Genomic DNA, 20,143 nt, shown 5'->3' on the forward strand with positions numbered 1-20,143 from the left:
GCTCTTGTGAAAAAGTTATTTATAAAGTAAGGCCCTTGAGAAAAGAAAAACAAGGAGGAGGAGGAGGAGGAGAGAGAGAGTCAAACTGTAAGTTACAAACCCCTTCTGAGAAGCACCGTTTAAAGTTTACATGTTAGAACTAGAGTTCAAAATTATCTACCTCGAGGGCAGTAATCCTAATGGAATTTTTTTAGGATGTTTTGTATTAGCCTGATCTTAACTACATTTCTAGATGAGTCACCCTTTTTGTAAGACAATGTTTTCTTACTTCAAGACTATTCAAAATAGGCGTGTGCCACCTTGTCTGCATGCTCTACAAGTTTATACCTGTGTAACTAAAGAAAAGCATTAAATTTGCTTTTTACAAAATGGTTATAAAAAGAGATTTGAGGAAGTGAGGAAACTAAAAAGAAATGTTTTAACAAAACAGTCTCAACAGAAAAATAACTCATTAGTCTTTTTACATCAGTGAAATGTTTCTTTGCCTTGAATAAGAATTATATGCATGTGTATAAATATCTAAGGTAAAAAAATGTATATAGGGATGCATGATTTTCTTACTCCCACCTGATAAGTTTAGCAAGCTGAAATTTGTTGAATTCCTGAAGAAAACCAAATGTTTTGATCACTAATAAATATAAACTGCAAATGACATGAAATTTGGAATTGTAGTCACAAAATCAAATGTGTACACTCAAAATTTCTTCATCACTACTGAATTCATCCAGTGAGAAAATGTGCGTCCAGCACAGTAAATTGGGTAACTTAATAATAAAGAAATCAGCTGTAAAGACTGAAACAGCAGTGGGGAGCCAGTGTGAGGCCAGAGCCCTTGGCTCCCTGCACCCTCCTAACCCATACATTCAGCTTCTGGGACATCTCCAGAGGGCCTTAACAGCAAAGTGGCATTTGGAGAGCTGGCATCTTGCAACTCAACTTGACAGCCATGTAGGACTTCCCCCTCAGGCACTCTACATGGCACAAAAAGTGATAAGCAAGAGCACATCACTTACAAGAGCATGTAGTGATACGGCAAGTGGGAATGGCTTCAAATGGAGAGTAGGCTCTGACTAGATATTAGGAAGAAATTCTTTACTGTGAGGGTGGTGAGGCACTGCAACAGGTTGCCCAGAGAAGTTGTGGATGCCCTGTCCCTGGAAGTGTTCAAGGCCAGGTTGGATGAGGCTCTGAGCCACCCGATCTAGTTAAAGGTGCCCCTGCTGATGGCCAGGGGGTTGGAACCAGATGGTCTTTAAGGTCCATTCCAACCCAGGCTGTTCTATGATTCCATGATTCTACGATATAGCACCATGTAGTGGGTTTTGAACTCTCAAGAAAAGCAAACACTGTCATATTGTCAATTACCCAGCATATAGGAAAGGCCTAACTGAACATGCCTTGGCTTGTAGGATGGTTGCCATTCTCTAAGGTGACCTATCCTTGAAGGTTTCCTATAGGTATAGCACAACACAGCAGATCATAGCTAATAAGATTTATTCTGTAAAACTAACAACCATAAGAGTAAATTATGCCATACAGGGGTACATCAGGATGATGCTCCGAAGGACAAAAACATATTCTCCCCTTAAATATGCTTTAAGTGTGGAATGAACTGTGAATAGAGCACGTGCCTAATATTAATTCACATGGTTCAACTGTCCACTACCAAAATAATTCATGCTATAGCGACCTGAAGATCTGAGATCTGAAGCCTTTTGAAGGGCACAAAATAGATAAGGCACAACTCTCAAACTGCTGTCTTGGACAACTAACAGTGCCAATTCAAAATCCCATTAAAGATAATATGTAAGATAATTCTGTTATGCAGTGTCCTAATTTGCTATGGAGGACTCATTATACTGCTTGCGTAAGGAGAAAAGAACACGTACAGCTTCTGCTTCCTGAACTTGCACAATGCAGCAAGAAGCAAATCTAAACTTCAGTAATCTTGAAGTACAGATTTTCATAGAAACCACCATAGTAAGACTGCTGCGGTTACTGAAGTAGATACATTGCATGTTGCCACAGCAAAGGAACGTTAGATTAGACATTATTAAAGGGATTAGCCTGACTGACCACCATGAAGGTCTTCATATTTACTTTAAACTACACAAGCTTTTTATTATAAGTAACAGCTGAAAAAGATTGCACTGGCTTTAAGGAAAACAAAAAGATGTGATAACATTACATACGCTAAGAAGGCTATTGTGCTGGTGAGGCATAATTACTGCTTTGTAAATTCATGTCAACTACTCCCTGCCACCCTCTTTTCTTCAATATGTTTGGAATTCCTAAGCTTGAAAGCTAGGAGTGTGGAACATCTACAAAAAGTAAGATTTTCAAAAATCCCAGGCTTCTATCTATGAATATGAGAGCCCATTGCCTGTCAGAACCAGAAATTTCCAGGCTTCCCAACCCTATTTTCTTGACTTGTGCCTGAAAAATTCAGTTAAGTAATTCTAATAATGCATCTAATATGCAATATTTGCCCACTATAATAACCAGAGTGGACAACTAGCCATTCACTCACCGTGCCCCAACAGAACACAGGTTTTGCTCTGGTTTTCTTAAATAGGAACTTCATTCTTTTCTCTGGAAAGGTATTTTTAATCCAAAAGGAAGTCCCTTTCTCTTCATCAGTTTCTGGGGTTTTATCCCTCAGTTCTCAACAAGGAGTCAGGCAAGAGTCCCCTGAATCACTGCCTGTCAGTTTACAATAACCATCAGTGTGGTCATTATACAGTATTTGAGAATTCTTACTTTCTACATTGTTTTTAGAGTGAGTCAACCTAGATAAAGGCTAAATCCAGTCTTTAAGTTAAACTGCTATGAAACCACTTCCACTGGAAAAAAAAAATTAACAAACTGTTCAACAAGATATTTATAAATTAATGAAGTACCTCAATATCACATAATTGCCACATCAATTTAGGCAACAACTGACTGTATGTGAAACAGTGACAAGCCCTAAAGAGTTAATATTTAATTTTCACTCTACAACGTAGAATAGAAAGATGGAACATATTCAGAATTGACCTGCAAATGAAAGAAAAAAATAGATTGTTTATTCCTTATAAAGTCCTTCAAAATTAATCTCTGTTTGACTGTAATATACACAGCTTTTTATAAGGTTCTGTATTCTAAGAGAAGTAAATAAATATGCGTAATACAAAGATTCCAGTAAACGAGCTAAAACAACTTGCCTAAGCACATTTTATGCATCATAAAACTTTTCTTAAAGACATTTCAAACTATTGCACACAAAATTCTTAATTATAATCAGGAATATGCAAACTGACAGTCACAAGGACGAACACATACCCTTAATGATCGAGTCAGCTGCATACAGATCCCGCTTGTAGGTCACCTAAAGGACAGACAAGCCTCATTAGATTTGACATAGCAGGAAGGAATGTAAAACCAATAACACAATTGCCCTGAAGGCAATTCTTTACATTTTAAATACCATAAACAAGTGATATTGTCAATTTCTTAATTTGGCAAAATATCACTGGCAATTTATGAGAACAGAGGTTGCAGAAAGTACTGGAGACTTGAGAAAACCCCTTTCCCAAATACTTACATCTGCTTAGAACTCATCTGAAACCTAAAACTATTTTCAACGCTTTGAAAAATCACAAAAACATAATAATGCATCTATTTTTTTACATATCAATTCTATGCTAATTTTATTGCAGAATAGATTAGTTTTCAACAGGACTTGGGATCATAAAAATGACAGCCAGAGAGAAACCTTGTTGTTGCTTTTACTAACGTAGGTGCAATTTTTCAGTAGTGCAAGACTCTTTTTGTTAACAAGAGTCCAATCAACCAGTGGGAGTCAGTGAGACTACAAGTAGACTGTGCATGAGCTTTCAGAGAATTAATAAACATCAAGTTCTCCTTGAAGACATTAATCAGATCAAGTTAGATGAACAATAAGATGCTGAATATTTACTTGGTACTTGCAAAAACACCATTTATATCTGTCTTTGTACGCTCATGGTGGCTGACAGTCCCAATCACAGACTTTGCAAATAAAATAACAGAAAATTAAAGTCAGATCTATCCAAGACATTAACAGTGTTTGCTAGCACTGTCTTCACACTAACAAGCAGTGACTTGAACTGATATGACTCTTAAATATTTGTATTTCTTTTTACTGTAACTTCCTGTAATGCTAAATAATATTTACTGGATTTTCTGATTTTTTTTTCTCTAGAGCCTGAATAAATATTTCTTTCTTTTTGAAATTACTGAACAGGATTCCAACAGCATTAGTGCTGCAAAGTAAATCTTACAGCAGGATACCATTAATGGTATACTTAGTCTCCAAGTAAATGATTATTTGACTTCAACATAAGGATTCTTGTGACCACTTTCCTTCCAATCTCATAAATTAAGCTCTGTATTATATTCAGAAACAGATGAATAACATCTCATGATTTCCCCAATGCATTACATTCTTTTAAAATTTAAAACTAACTTAATTCCCTATAGTTTGTCCTGCAGGAGGAGCAGCCAGAGAATGAATCTATCCTGATAAATCTTAGGAGTATCAGTTTACAAACAGACTTTCACATTTCTACTTACTGTTGGGAAGAGTCAATGTCTTGAAGTTAGATTTAAGGATAGAGTGACCAATTGAGTGATTTTGCTGCAAAGTTTCTTGCTATTCACCAGATTCTAGAGGGCATTTATATTGAATTTTCAGTAAAGTATAACAGATTATAATCCCAAAACCTTTCAAGAAACAAGACTAAGGTCTGTCAGAAATGGTGTCACATACTCTAACATTTAATGTCTCTTTGAGGTGCAAAAGTATTTTTAAACAACCTGATCTAAAAAAATGGTAAGTGCAGTCTTCAAGAAAACAGCACAGGCGAATAAAAAATTAAGAATGAACCTTTAAAAAATTAAGAATGAACCTTTAAAAAATCTGTCCTGTAATTCTTAGACAGACATCAGCAAATGCTTTGTTTCCTAGAGAAATAAATCATTGAAGACCATATCACATGCTTCATATGTATTTCTTTCATAATCTTTGATCTTATAAGCTAATTTCAGATAAAAGCTCCTATAAGTTTTGTGAAAATTGCAGAGTTCACAGGAAAATCCTTCCAGATACCATATGTGACCACCCCTTACCAGTCAAGGAGGGAGGGTTTCTCTACACCTCTTTCAATTTGAGTAAGATGCTAAATTCAATTCCCTGAATGTTCCTTATTTATAACAGTTGCACAGAGCTTGAGCCCAGATTTGTCCATAGCATTCTAGATGCACTTGCAATACTAGAACATCTCTTCTCCAATTTCATATTCTTGTTTCTCTATCCATGGCTGACATATGGTATTTTGCCCACATACTTGGGAAACTTGCTACCCTCTGTGATACCTACACCACATTCAAAGTCACTGCCTTCCAAGAACAATCCATTAAATAAGACCTATACTTAATTTGTTTCTAAAATCAGTTCTTGATATTTGGCTGCAATGAAAAGCATACTTTTTTCTTTAAACTGTTTGCTAAGCAATCCTTATAAATACGTTACTTCTGATCAATTATATTTTTATTTACAAATCCTTAAATCTTTGTCTGCAAACTTTACCAGACAACTATTAAATACCTTAGAGACAATAACAGCTTCTGCAGAAACTGGTGAGATGAGGTGAGAATTATCTTTTGAAATATATCAATTATCTAATTTTTCATCTATTTAATGAGAACTAGTACAGTTACAGTCATCCTATTTTTAATTAAGATGTCATGTAATAACAAGTCAAACTTCTGCCAGTTGTATGTTTTACCAGCAGCACTATCTTTATCAGTCAAGATTATAGACTTGTAATAAAGTCTTGAAGCCAATTTCACAAAATAATTAAATTCCATGTTGGTTCACATTAATTACATTAATCCCTTGACTCTTTAAATAACCAAGTTTTTCCTGTAGCAGTGCACCCTTTTGTTTTGTTGATCAATATCAAACTCACAGGCTCCAAATTACTCAAATTCTCATTCTTCACATGACAATATTAATTTTCATTTTGTCCTCTTGAACATCCAGTGCTCCAAGACTTTAAGAACGTTATTGCTGCAATCCAGAATATCACTAGGCCAAATATTAAAACTCAGCACAAATACCTCACAGTCACAGAACATGAAAACATGAACTGCTTATAGGAAAGACAGAGCAGTCTTACTTGGTAAACGTCTCTTCTGTATAATAAATACTCTACTGTACTTCTTTAATAAAGCCTCAAAAATCATCAGATGAGTTTGTTTTCCTGTGTGCCCTTTTTTGTTAATTGTCAGACTGTAAGTTTTCACTACCTAGGAAGACGTTCTTTTTAAAGTTATTCCCCAAAATTACTTCCATGTAATGTTTAAAAGTCTTCTTCAAACAGCTTGAGGAACAGTTCAGACTTACAAAAGTGGACATCAAATGCAAAAATACAACTCTTTACTGAACAAATACAATAAAGTTATGACCACACACATACACAAGTGTACTGCACTTCAGTTTAATGAAGTTTTTCCCGTCTCTTACGCTAAGACATCATACAGATCTCCTTTGTATGGGATAGTTTTGTAGGATTAGAAAATAATCTGTTGCTTTTTAGAAATGTTGTGGATTTTTCACTCTGCCAACATTAAGTCTGTAAATCTGCCTCAAATTTTAAAAAATGTTCTTATACTGAATTTTTTATCTACATTATACACACACATATATCAGAGTATAACAAATACATTCCGTTAGTTGATTTTACACTTTAAGAGCATATTGCCCCAGAATATTTAAGGTAATTTTACTTTCAAGGTATCAAACACAGAGAAACTGAAAATGTGGTGTTGATAGAGTCTTTCTGTTTCCTTTTTTTGCTGTCCTGACCCCAAATACCTTATAAATAATTATACAATAACTATCTTTAAAATAGAATTTAGGAATATTTATAATACTGAAGTAATTTGAATTACTTGGTTGTTTTCACTACAAAGAATGATTTTAATTTTGTAGTTTGTTCCCAGAAAGTAAACTATCTCCTGCTTTAGCTCCAACAGTGACTTTGAAATGTTACTTTTCCTAATGTAGAAGGGCTCAGGTAGAGTAATTAGTGTTAATTCAAGAAGATTATATATAAACACATACAACATTTTCCCACAACTTTGAGTCATTTAATGTTATGTCAGTTGTGCACCTCATGCATAAACTGAATTCTTACAAATATCTGATCTGCTCTTTAAAGATTCAAGATCCACATATGATGAAACTGGTTTTTAATACTTGAACGTCAGAAACTGTTAATTGATTGCAGTCCTTCTGTTACACATCCTCTGAAACCTCAACTGAACGAGGATTATTTATTTCAGATTATTTATCTGGATGGAATATCTTTTTGCCTTGTGTTGAAAAATAAGGCTGGAGCCATTGGGAGAACATCAGTTCTTGGCATATGAAATTTCATTTAGCTCAGCATTAAAAACCTAGCAGAAAAAAATAACAATATATTGCAAATTACAGTATTATGACAGCTAATGAAAGATTATTGTGTTTCTGAGAGCTGACTAGTAACAGCAATAGTTCCTAATCATTTTGTAAGCAAGTACCACTTGAGAAAACTGGCAGTCTTCTGCACTTCATCAAACTAAAGACTGAGCATGACCGTTCTTTAATGGTACTGCTCCAAATCACCTGCCAAACACCTCGGTACAGAGTGACCAACGCTGGGTGCTCTTCAAGACGGAGCTGTATTGCTCTGTAGGCTCCAAACTGAAATCAGTATTTCCTGCAGAAACGATGTAATATTTTACACACCTCGTCATTTTTATGCCTTTCACTCTTAATGTCTTTACAAGCCACAGAAACACCAATGACTTTTAGCTACAAAATTAGACAGGGCATAGGATGTGAGAAGGTACTTTAATGACCTGGCACCAGCATCTTTGTGTTTACTGTATGTAAAATATTCACTGCTCTGAAATGGCCTGCAGCACAGTGTCTGCACATAAATGGGTGCTCTTGCTACTGTCACACTCTACACAACACTGTCAACACTGAGACTGTGCTGGGTTGACCTTGGATGGATACCAGATGCCCACCAAAGCTGCTCTGTCATTCCCCTCTTCAAGTGGATAGGGGAGAGAAAATATAACAAAAGACTCATGGGTCAAGATAAGGGCAGAGAGAGATCACACAAACCAGACTCAACTCAGAGAAAATAGTTTAATTTAGTTTAATTTATTACCAATCAAATCAGAGTAGGATAATGAGAAATAAAACCAAATATTAAAACATCTTCCCCACCCCTCCCTTTTTCCCAGGCTCAACTTTACTCCAAATTTTCTCTACCTCCTCCCTTCCAGTGGTACATGGGGATGGGAAATGGGGGTTGCAGTCAGTTTATCACACAATGTCTCTGCTGCTCTTTCCTTCTCAGGGGGAGGACTTCCCTTCCCTTCCCTTCCCTTCCCTTCCCTTCCCTTCCCTTCCCTTCCCTTCCCTTTCCTGTTGACATTATCATTTTCCAAATGTTTATAGGCCTCTTTAAAGTCCAGTGCTACTGCAATGTGTTCCACACACTATAAAGTTAATAGGATCAGGATTTTGTTTCATAAACAGTGTTGGGGTGACACTGACACTTCAACAAGTCCCTTTTAAAACAGAGATGAGCACAAGTTCAAGCCCCAATGAAACTGGGGACTGGTTACTAATACTACTCCTTGGGGCCTGATACTGGGGACAATACTGTCTAACATCTTTATTACCAACCTGAGAAAGGGGAAATACCCTCAGAAAACCAGTAGATGACAACAAATGAACAAGTATTCATTCAATATGCTCAAGGGTCCAACAATAATTTAGAAGGATCCTGCATGAACAAGTACTCATTCAATATACTCAAGGGTCCAACAATAATTTAGAAGGATCCTGAAAGGCTGGAGAAAACAGCTGAGAGAAACTTTGTGGTCTATAACAAACATAAATACAGCATCCTGCATCTGGGACAGAACGACCCTGGGCAGCAGCAGTCCATACTGATGCTGAAATATAGAAAACAGCTTTACAGAGAAGGACCTTCTGGACAAGCTGAGCATGAGTCAGTAGTCTGGAGCAGTAGAGAAAAGGAATCAAACAGGGCTGTATCAGTAAGGAAGTAGATCTCATTATGGGTAATACAGGGATTATTTGGCACTTTAGAGAACACACCAGAGTACTGTTTTTAGTTTTGGGCTCCCCAGTATAATACAAAGAGGAACAGAAGGAAGCCAGTAGAGGTCTGCTAAGATGGTGTGAGAGAACTTGGCCTGTTCAGCCCAAAGAACAGAAGATGGAAGATGGGGAAGGGTTAATTTATGGCCATAGAGAAGAATAAACTGGACTTTTCTTGCAGAGCTTTCTGTTGGCCTTTCCTCCTTCCCCAGTGCAAGATGCAGTAAGGGAAATGTTGATGAAATAATATGAAAAAAGTCCCCATACAGGGTGATATTCATTAGAATTGTCTTCCCCGGAGAGGCTGTGAAATCTCCATTCTTGGAGAATCTCCATTCTTGGAGATACTCAAAACTTAGCTGTACAAGGCCCTGCACTGCCTAATCTAACTAACCTGGTCCCACTTTCAGCAAGGTGTAGGACCAGATGACATCTATCTATTTCATTCAGACTTAATTATTCTGTCATTCTAAGCTACATTTATCTGCTGGGCATCAGTAGCATCTACAGATAGCAAAGAACCAGATGAACATTATAATGAGAAAAATGAGCATTATTGGTGTATTTTGCTACCCTTCATGTAACTATCATGCTTTGCAATGTGAACAATGAAACCATCCAAAAAAGTACGTAATGTAAATATGCATGACATAATCTGTCCCTTAGAAGACTGAATAGGAAAACAGACCATATACAGTTTCAGAAAGACTGCATGTCCCCAACAGGATATCAAAAGAAGTTCTGTATGGAACCAATGCACAAGTAAATTTTCCTGTTAAATTGCACAGGAAATGTGCACTGCAGATTCAGGAAATTACCTTTCTGTGTAAGATTTATGGTTATACTTTTAAAAATAATGTCTCATTGGAGGAAATTTACTGTCAAAGACAGATGCAGTGATTTGAGCTGCTTCCAGATCTTTCAGTGTGGTAATGAATAAAATAAAATAAAATAAAATAAAATAAAATATACTTTAAAATTGCTTGACACAACAGCCACTAAGAAAGAATAATGTCCTACCATCCAAAACAATGAAATGTGATACTTTGGAGTAGAAGGGACATATACTTTGGCACCTGTACACACAGATGCTTTGTCAGTCATCAGGAACCTACCAGATTACCAGACAAGGTAAATGATGTTTAAAAAAATTTAAAGTATTATTTGAAAACGTCTTAAATATTACAGTGCTACTGAATGTAATGAACTACTCTAAAAATCAAACTGTTGATAGCCAGGTATTTGGCATCAGAAAAAAAGCAATGTTCTCATAGGAAAAGTAGAGGAAAATAGACAAAAGATACGGAAATAGCAGAAGAAAGTCCGTACCATAAAAGAACATTCTTAGTTTGGGGGATTACAGAGTTATAGTTTTACAGATTCTTAGGTCATTCAAGTACTTAGATGTTTTTCCTATTTACAGGAAAATACTGTCTTCATTGATTATCTCAAGTAAAAACTGTCCAAGACGCTCTACAATAGTGAGCTCTAAAAAGAGCTCAGACAAAACCAATTCTGAAATACGAAATAGAAAAGCCCAAATTACAGTTGAAAACACATCTGAATTTTTATGGTAATATGCAAATTTTATTAATTTTAAATTATATATATAGAACTAGATATTATTATTGTCTTTACCTTCCAGAGGTCAGCTGTTCCTTCAACAAGTTTGGCATTTGTTTTACAGTATTTCAGAACCAGATGCAAACATTCAGTTCCATAATCCAGGTCATAGTCAGTACACTGTAGTAATTAAAAACCAAAAAAATCCTCAATTAGTCTTAGATACTTCTAAGCAATAACACATTTTCTTTCATTAATTAAACCTTACATCTCAACAGTCCTATCCACAGTAATACATCTGTATTAGGCACATAGGTTTAGGATAGATCAGAAATAAAACCGCTCCAAGAAGCTTATGCCAAATTGTGGCTATTCAGCAAAATGTTATAGAAGTAAACAAACACTTTATAAGCACAGGTGAAATCAGTTAGGTGCTGCTAAGCCTCAGGATCTTTATAAACCTTTACATTGTTAACTAAACGAATGAGAAGTTACATGTATAAAAAAATTCTTGACGTAGTCAAGAGAGGCCTCACCAGAAGACACCACTAACGTTTCAGTGACAAACCTTTAGAGTATGGGAACAAATCAATAGATGTAGAAGCATGACTCTTCAAATGCTGGGCCTGTTTTGGTTATTGCAGCATCAAAAAAGGGATGGTAGTAACCTCTGTATTCCTTACGTGACTCCCTTTATCTTTTTCTCCAGTTATCTGCACAAAAAATAGCAGTCTCATGCTGCTCCATGATCCTTACAGATTAAAAAAAACCCCAACAAACAAAAGTTTGTCTACCTTTTAGGCATCTAGAAAAGATATTATTCTCTCAACACACCCTTCCCAAGCAGTTTGGCTTCCTATTGATAGCGATTATAAGAATCTCAATAATGAACAACTGAGTATGGAGCAGAATATCCTGAGCCAAAACATAGGTAGAAAAGCAGGAACTGGGAGCTTATCAGTCAGGACTAGCTCAAGATGAATTAGCCTGACTAAGATAAGAAAGTTCTACTATTTTCATATTGCTAAATTATCAGTCCATACAGAAACAGGAAGGGTAACTTAAGATAGCATCTTCATAAAAAAAGGAGGTATTTGAGAAGATCAGAGGCTGGCTAGCACCGTACCCAGTCTCTATTTCAGAGTGACTTGTCAACAGTAAGTAAGAAAGAACAAGGCAATAATATGTTCTTACCTTCCCAGAATGCTCCCTTGGCCTCATATAAAGCTATTATTCTGGCTTCAGAAATCACTTTAATAAAAAGTCCCTGAGGGACACACTGAACCAGAAGCGACTGCCTTAACAGTACTCAGTGAATTACAGGAATCCTGAATTCACCCAATTATTTTTTGAATAGCAGTATTTTTTTAGCAACTGCAGCAGGGAGTATCTCATTCATCACTTTTTTCATTGCATGCTCTGTTATTCTGACAGAAAAACCACCTTCTCAACCCTTCAAAATGCTCTACCACATCTCTTCTCACATCTTTCCACAGATAAAGAGATCTATATTTATTCAGTCATTTCATGTGTGAAAACTACTTCAAAACTTTGATCAACGCTTTTGCCCTCCATTTACCTACACTTACCTATGAATTTTATCATAATATCCTTCTACAAACCTTCTCAGTTAGCCCTCATCTCCACTACACAGAAAAAAAAAGGGTACCTCCACTTCCTGTTCCAAATTATTTATGAACAAAATAACTGCACAGTACAGACCATCAAGAAACTCCACTGGTGATTTACTGCAATGAAAACTGGTCATGCACTTGACCTTGTTTCTTATCTTCTAACAAATAATCTACTCTGGTAAATCCTTTCTCTTATCCCACATCTGTAAGATTCCTTCAAGAGTCTTTGGTAAAAGCTTCTGTGAAACATCTTATTAATGCACTTAGGTTGCTATCGGCTCAATCAACCGCAAACAAGATGCCAGTAAGGTCCTTAAAGAATGACAATTAGCTCTGCAATACATAAGCTTTCCTTTACGAACACTTCCACTGTGTAAAATTTAACCCTGGGTCCATGTTTCAAAGATACTGTGCTCAGTCATTTCCAGCCCCTCCAGGACTCAAGAAACCAAAATTGCCAAGCATGTAAAAAATTAAGCGGGTTAAAGAACCAAAAGAGAGTACTGCAACACAACCTGCCTTTCTTTTTATTAAGTTCCTCAAGAAGTTTATTAAAACAGATGAAGAAAATTTTTTGGTTCTATTCTTGTTTTATAACATATCAGTGAAATTCAAGGAATTCATCAACATTACACATCTGAATTGCAATACTCATACACACAGACATCTTAGAAAAAAGATAGCTATGACTTTTATATTCTTTAAATCAGTAATTTCTATCATTTAATTTGTCAGCCAACTTTAAAAAGTACTTTAAATATTATTGTTCTTTACAGACTTTTAGCTGAGTTACAAAACAAAATGGACACAAGAACATAGAGTAACTTAAAAAGAAGGGGGTTTCAATAAAACCACTTTGGAACATTTTTTAATTAAGCAGAAATTTAAATAAATAGGATAGAAAAAAGGTCAACAGAAAAGATAAAGGAAGAGGGAACTCTAGCTCCGAAATACATAACAATGCAGTGATCTTCCAAGTAAAGCTATCCAGAGATAAAGTGCCAGTAAAACCAGAAATGGCCTAGTCAATTCCAAATATTTATTACCAAAATGTTTCCTTTTTCATTTTGTTTTTAAGGAAAATTTTCTGGTAGAACACGAACTATTTTTCACTAATGTGAGTAACATACAGATTAAAAAAACCCATGTATTTTTATTTTTGCTTCAGAATGGAAGAGAAAATTTCAGAAATAAATTTGGCTGTGAAAGAATTTACTCGGCAATAAAATTGTTACGTTTTTTAATATATGGGTAATGAATGCAACTAAGACAAAACAAAGCAATTCCAACTTTTTAGCGAAGTATTAATCACAGATAATTAGTAGGGAGTGGAGAAGTTCCATAAATGGGCTAAGGCATCTTGAGGGTATTGCTTGCTTCAAGGGATGAAATATGACACAAAGCAAAGTAATAATTAAAAACATATTTCACTAACACTTGTATATCATGACATTTACCACTCTAATTATCTGTAATTGTTTCAACCTAAACATATATTCAGAGTGTACTGCTCTCCAAGTCTGATACACTGATGTCAGAGGAGAACAATGAAATGAAGTAGTAGCACAAGGCCAGCTGTTTATATACAATCTACATGCTAAACAGTTTCACATGTGAAATTTTAAGTCCATATTCAAAGAGCAGAATTCAAAAGCTTCTATACTGCTCTAAGAAATTCAGTTAGCAAATTAAGCATTAGCAGAGAGCTCCTATAAAAAAACGTCCTGCATCAGGCACGGTATCACCAGCCAATTGAGGGAGGGAATTGTCTTGCTCTGCTCTGCACTGGGGCGGCCTCACCATGAGTCCTGTGTACAGTGTTAGGGCACCTCAATATAAAAAAGACATTAAACTCTTAGAGAGTGTCCAAAGGAGGGCAACAAAGATGGTGAAGGACCTTGAGGGGAAGCCTACGAGGAGTGGGGAGACCTCATCACAGTTAAAACTTCCTTCCACAAGGAAGTGGAGGGGCAGACACCGATCTCTTCTCTTTGGTGACCAGTGACAGGACCCAAGGGAATGGCCTGAAGCTGAGTCAGGGGAGATTTAGGTTGGATACTAGGAAATAGTTCTTCATCCAGAGGGAAGGAGCAGGCTCCCCAAGCCTGGCAGAGTTCAAGAAGCATTTGGACAATGCTCTCAAGCACATGGTGGGACTACTAGGAATATCCTGCACAGGGCCAGGAGCTGGATTCAGTGATCCTTATGGTCCCTTCCAACTCAGGACACTCTCTGATTCTACAAAAATTCCAGAATATCTGTGAAGAAAATTCATACTCACCCAGGTATACAACCACTCTCATCCTAAATCTTCTGTATGTAATTCAGTGTACATCTAGATTCAATTTACAATACAAAAATCTGTTTAAAACTCTTACTCTTTCTAAAGCCCCTTTATGACTGAAAGCCTTTTTAACATAAGTTTGACAGTGTACAGTTAACTGAACTTGACATGCACACACAGCTTTGTGAAACAATAGACATAGTTTTAGTTTCACACCACAGATTTGAAATGATGGAAACAGCTGGAAATACTGGCACAAAACATATCCACAAAAGAAAGAAAACATAATAGTTTAGCTCTTTAAATGACACAGAAGGAAATAAGTTACTTAAAAATCCTTTTGTAGTGTTGAATATTCAAAGGCATTCTAATAGGTAGCTTTGGGAAGACTTTTTTGTGGGTGTTTTTTTGTTTGTTTTCCAAGAATGAATAAAGTTTGAATAAAATGCTATGAGTGGAATGAGATACAGATTTTAGCATTACACAAAGTCTTCTTCCTCTTCCCTCCAAATTAGTTTGAAAACATTTTGAAAAATACTACTACTTCCTAAAATGCAAGGTACATTGTTGTTCCTTATATGTAAACATAGAGTAAGAGGTTAGAGAAAAGAGCAGCTATGCAGCCTCTGTCTCCCTGGTATTTACTAAGAGTCCATATGCTCACTAGTTTTGAATACAATACTTTGAACACTAATTTACTGGATCTTTATATGGGAACTGGTAACCATACAACAGAACCAGCACAGATGAAAAAAAAAGGTTCAATACAGCACTGTCACTTTCTTATCTTTTCATAATTCCTTAGTTTATAAGGACACAAATTAATATTATTTATGCATTAACTAAAAGAAAATCTTCAGATTTGCTCCTTTACACAGGTACCTTTAAAGCCTGTGTTGAGCCAGCATTCACACTTCTGTAACCCTTGACTGTGTGACCTTTAGCACTTTTTCCACTGCCACCAGCATATCCATTTTATTCTCCCATGTAAATCCATTCAGTAACAATATCAGAACACTTGCATTTAAAATGCGTAACTAATCAACAATAGCAGAGCTTTAGGATTTTTCCAGATCCTTTCAAATGAAGTTTCCAGTGCTGAAGTGCCAGAGGACATCATGAACATTCATCATCAGGAACATTTAACTGAATTAAGAAAAGAAGCAGACACAAGCTTTCACTGCACCTGAATTGGTCTATTTTTATCCTATTTTATAAAGTTTTTTTTTTGCCATGCTCATTACCATGGAAACCAAGAAAGTGCTGAATCCAACAGTGGATTTGCAGCAAGCACTCAGCCTACATCAATATACCACAGCTAAATGAGAGACAGCAGAAGCAGCAAACAGATCGAGGAAACGTGAATGAGGAAACACTGACATCAACATAAAACCAGATAATCTCATCTCTGAAGTTATTTTTACTGTAGTTAATTATCAAAACTGCTATGACATACAGCCAGATGCAGTAGTAGTGAAGAGAACAAAGATACAGCAATTTAGTCTCTAACAGAATTAACCAAGCCTGGTTTCACACAGATTTGTATCTATATCCCATCACCTTTCAGTGCAGTAACTGCAAGTGCCTTTTCTGTACATGCCATGATTTCCTGACAGTTAGACCCCTGAACACTTCCTGATTATACATTGGAATATTTTGGTACTTGTGCTGCTTCCAAGTACACAAAATACCCATATTTCAGTTACAACATGAAGAAATAAGAAAATAGTAATATTCTATGTGACAAGAGTAGTAGTCAAAACACTGTGTTAAGGCTCATTGTTTACACCTTTTAAATTATCTTGCAAGTTGGAAAAATACTTGGGAAAGAATTATTTGGACTAGACAAAGACAAGAAAAATCTTGCCCTAATGCAGAAAAATACAGATTTTTAGGTTATTCTAAGAAAATTTGAAGAAATAATTGTTCACATTCTCCCAATAAAGAGATTTCTAAATACATCACGTTCAAAATTAAGAAACCAACAGATAATTTAATCGAGGTCGGAAGCAGAGGCAAGCCAAATTCAGGCCAAGCTAAAATGCATTTTTAAAATTTAAAATATTTTGGAACAATTTACTTCAGAAAAATCACCTCTTGAATTATGCAAAATCATAAATGGTCCTTTTCCTTGCCTTTCAATACACCAAATTGTCAATAACTAGGAGATTAAAACCTCTAGCTTCACTACATTGTCTTCTTTGTTGCTATCTCAGAACAAGCAACAGATGACAATTTAGGTGAGTGGTCTCCCATATGCGGGATACCAAGATCCTCACTCAGTATTCAGCATTTTCTGAGCCTGTGCCAAACAGGTGATTCTCATGGATACAGGACACTTACCAGGGTAAATCAAGTAACACAACAATATTCTCATAATCCAATCTAACTTCCAACTTGCATATTTGCATTGTGTCTCCTTAACATATGCCTTCCAAATTATATCTGACAAAATACCTTTTCACAGCCATAGAGATGCTAAATTTCACCCATGGAGTAGAAGCTTTGCACCACTGCAGCAAACAGTTCCAAGAGCTAATATGTGAATTTGCAAAGTTCTTTGAGATCCTACAGGATGAGGAGTGACAAAATGGAAGTAATTATCCCATTAGCAAAAAAACTTTTTTTCTTGTGGAAGGCATTAGAATCTCTCCAAACATTCTTGTGGCAGAAATTAATTAGGGCAAGGTGGGGATTCAGACAATATCCTGGCTCTACCATTGCGCCAAAGAACTAATCAAGTACAGAGCTATCTAAACTAGCACAGTTTTCTCCAGACCACCAAACTAGCTTCAGTTTTTGAATAAAAGAAGGCATTACTGACAAAATTTCTTTTAGCATATTTACCCTGAAAAGTATTCTGTAGAATTGGGTAGGCTTTAAGGATAGGAAAAAATTATTTATTCCTCTAAATCTCAGGGCAAAGTTGTCAGGGTAAAAAGATGCCAGATGAAATAACTGAGATCTCTTTGGAAGATATCTCAGAGCTACAACCTGTAGACTGTACAAATAAGGATATTCATTTAAGTGAGGTTGACAACCCTGTATTTAAGCAATAGTCTGTGTGCATCAGCCTGACAGTGAATGGAGAAAGATGCAGAATGCAGAACAAAATCCCCTGCAAAACTGCATTATTCAAAAATTAGCACTGTAGCAATTTTGCATCCAAACAAGAAAAATATTATCAGTTTTCAGCATGCATTAAATGGAACAGAACTCAGGTTCTACTAAAGTTCCAAATTTTTTTTTTTTTAAAATGCGACTAAAGTCATAAAATCCAAGCTGAAATGGACCACAACAATGAAGGGGTGCTGTTAATAACACAAAACTTCTCATGTAAGAAGAAATAGATTTTATTTTAACATTTAGGAGCTACACAGATTTCCTTGTCAAACAATCATATCTAAAATCCTAATGACCCATGAACAAATCAGAAAGGCTTCCTCCTGATAGATTATTTCATATGCTTAGATTGTACATTGAAAAATTCACAGATATTTGCCATCTTCATACTAGTACTACAAAGCTAATTAAAATTAGGGGTAGGAATATCAAAAAAATATTCAGTTGAGTATCCAGCCTACTTGGACCAACCAAGTAGGTAGTTACACTAAAACTGTAATTACTAGTTATATTTCATAGGCAGATGGAAGAATGCTGCCTTTAGGACTCCATACAAAGAAGAACGTTGGGTTGTAGTACTGTCCTCGTACAAATCGTACTACAAGATTACTATCAGTCTAGCCAGCTCTTGCCTAATTCACAAATCACTTCTTGATTCAGTATTTCAGAATACCTTTAATGAGAAGGAAGAAAGCCTATAGACACAAACTCAAATGCAGAATTAGGACAAACACAACAACAATGTACATGGCATATATTTATAAGACCTGAACATAGAACTATAAACTACAAAAGTAAAGTGGGTGATCAGAGCGGGGGATGTAGCAAAGGAAGTGGACCTCCATATACACACATAGAGCATACAGAAACTGCAAAATCCATTTGAATAAGAATGAGGTTAAACGATCATCCTTACAACACAATACACTTAATGGAAGATTTCTGATGCTTTTCTTAAAAAGACAGAGGCCAAGAAACAACCCAGTACAACTCATGATAAAACCTACATATCTTACACACTTTTTGTCATACGTTTAAAACAATGGTGATGCTTTTACACTACAAAAATGAACAGCCCTGACCCATATCACTAACTCGTGATGGAATAGAATCAGACAAAAAAAAATTATCTCCAAGTGAATTCTTACAGGAAGTAAAATACTACTTTGGTCAAACTGGGTGACAACTTACATGCCTTGACATACACAAAGTTTCATGTTTGGTGAATGTTAAAAATAAAGGTTGAGGTGCCTTGAAGATTCAGATATCTTTAGTCTTGGCAAGGGGATGAGCAGTGTTTTTTTTCAGGATTCCAGCACTAGAATTAAATGCCCAAATTTTATCTCACTAACATCTTGACCCTTCAGTCCTTTTTCTGAATCTGACCCTTTCCTCCAAAGTCACCAAGGTTTTAGTAAACAATTTGTCTGCTACTGTTCATCTAATCGCTTGGTGCTCCTGGCAATAATAATTTGACAGACATTGATGTTTTTAACAAAGAACGAAGCCACAGGAAAATCCCCAAATCAGTCTAGACATTTTGCCTCGAAGGACTTTGCCTGACTTATGCCAAAATATTGCTAAACTGCTACAGCTGACTCCGCTTCCCTGCTACAGAGGATACTAAAATGCTTCACACATGTTTGAAGAAGAATCCCAGTAATGTTGTGCCCTTTCAAAACGTACTTTAGAAGTTTACAAAATCCACATGGAATACACTCCCTATTATTTACATACAGAAAAGACAATACTTTGAGCAAATACTTTTACAGTGGCCCTAACAATAGCCAACTTCCTTTTTTACTCTGGCAAAATCTTCCCTGAACATTTGCAGGGGTTTGTTAGAGGAGAACCGTTCCAGGATTTCCTTTTCTTCTATTAATGACCAGGTTGGACACTTTGCAGACTATCTCTTCTCCCTATCTCAACCCAAACTATGGACATCTTGTAATGATTTTTTGGGGGAGTGGAAGAACATCTGCCTCCCAGAATTCAGCATCAAAGTATGTGCATGATTCTCTCTGACACACTATTGTTTTGTATCTTGTCATTACTCTGTTTATATATAGTCATTCTCTCCTATGCAGGCAGATGCTGTAATGGCTAATATTCAAAGAGTGGTTAATGTTGGCTATGAACAGATGCACTAATTTAGTGTAGTCTCAAAAAGTACTAATCTCTACATATTTTCTACACAGATTAGAAAGAATCCTAGTATCAGCTGATCTGTGAGGATATTTGTAAGGTTATAGACATGAATCAGAGAAATGTCTCTAAACATGCTGAAGCTTATTCTCCTTCGATGAGTATTGCTGCTTCCTATTTCTATTT

At 36.0% G+C, this 20,143-nt stretch overlaps 1 protein-coding gene across 2 annotated transcripts in view; it reads right to left on the reverse strand.

Annotated features, from left to right (window-relative positions):
* ISPD (isoprenoid synthase domain containing) overlaps positions 1–20,143 on the reverse strand; it is a 110,525-nt gene that overhangs the window by 61,179 nt on the left and 29,203 nt on the right. For both annotated transcript variants that reach the window (XM_017729370.1, XM_008629949.2), the window contains exons 4-5: positions 10,847–10,951; positions 3,322–3,367 (exon numbers count right to left, since the gene is read on the reverse strand). In XM_017729370.1, coding sequence (XP_017584859.1) covers positions 3,322–3,367; positions 10,847–10,951 — 151 coding nt within the window. The remainder of the gene's footprint in view (positions 1–3,321; positions 3,368–10,846; positions 10,952–20,143) is intronic.

This window comes from Corvus brachyrhynchos, unplaced genomic scaffold (genome assembly GCF_000691975.1).
Source record: "Corvus brachyrhynchos isolate BGI_N302 unplaced genomic scaffold, ASM69197v1 scaffold142, whole genome shotgun sequence".
NCBI classification, from domain to species: domain Eukaryota; kingdom Metazoa; phylum Chordata; class Aves; order Passeriformes; family Corvidae; genus Corvus; species Corvus brachyrhynchos.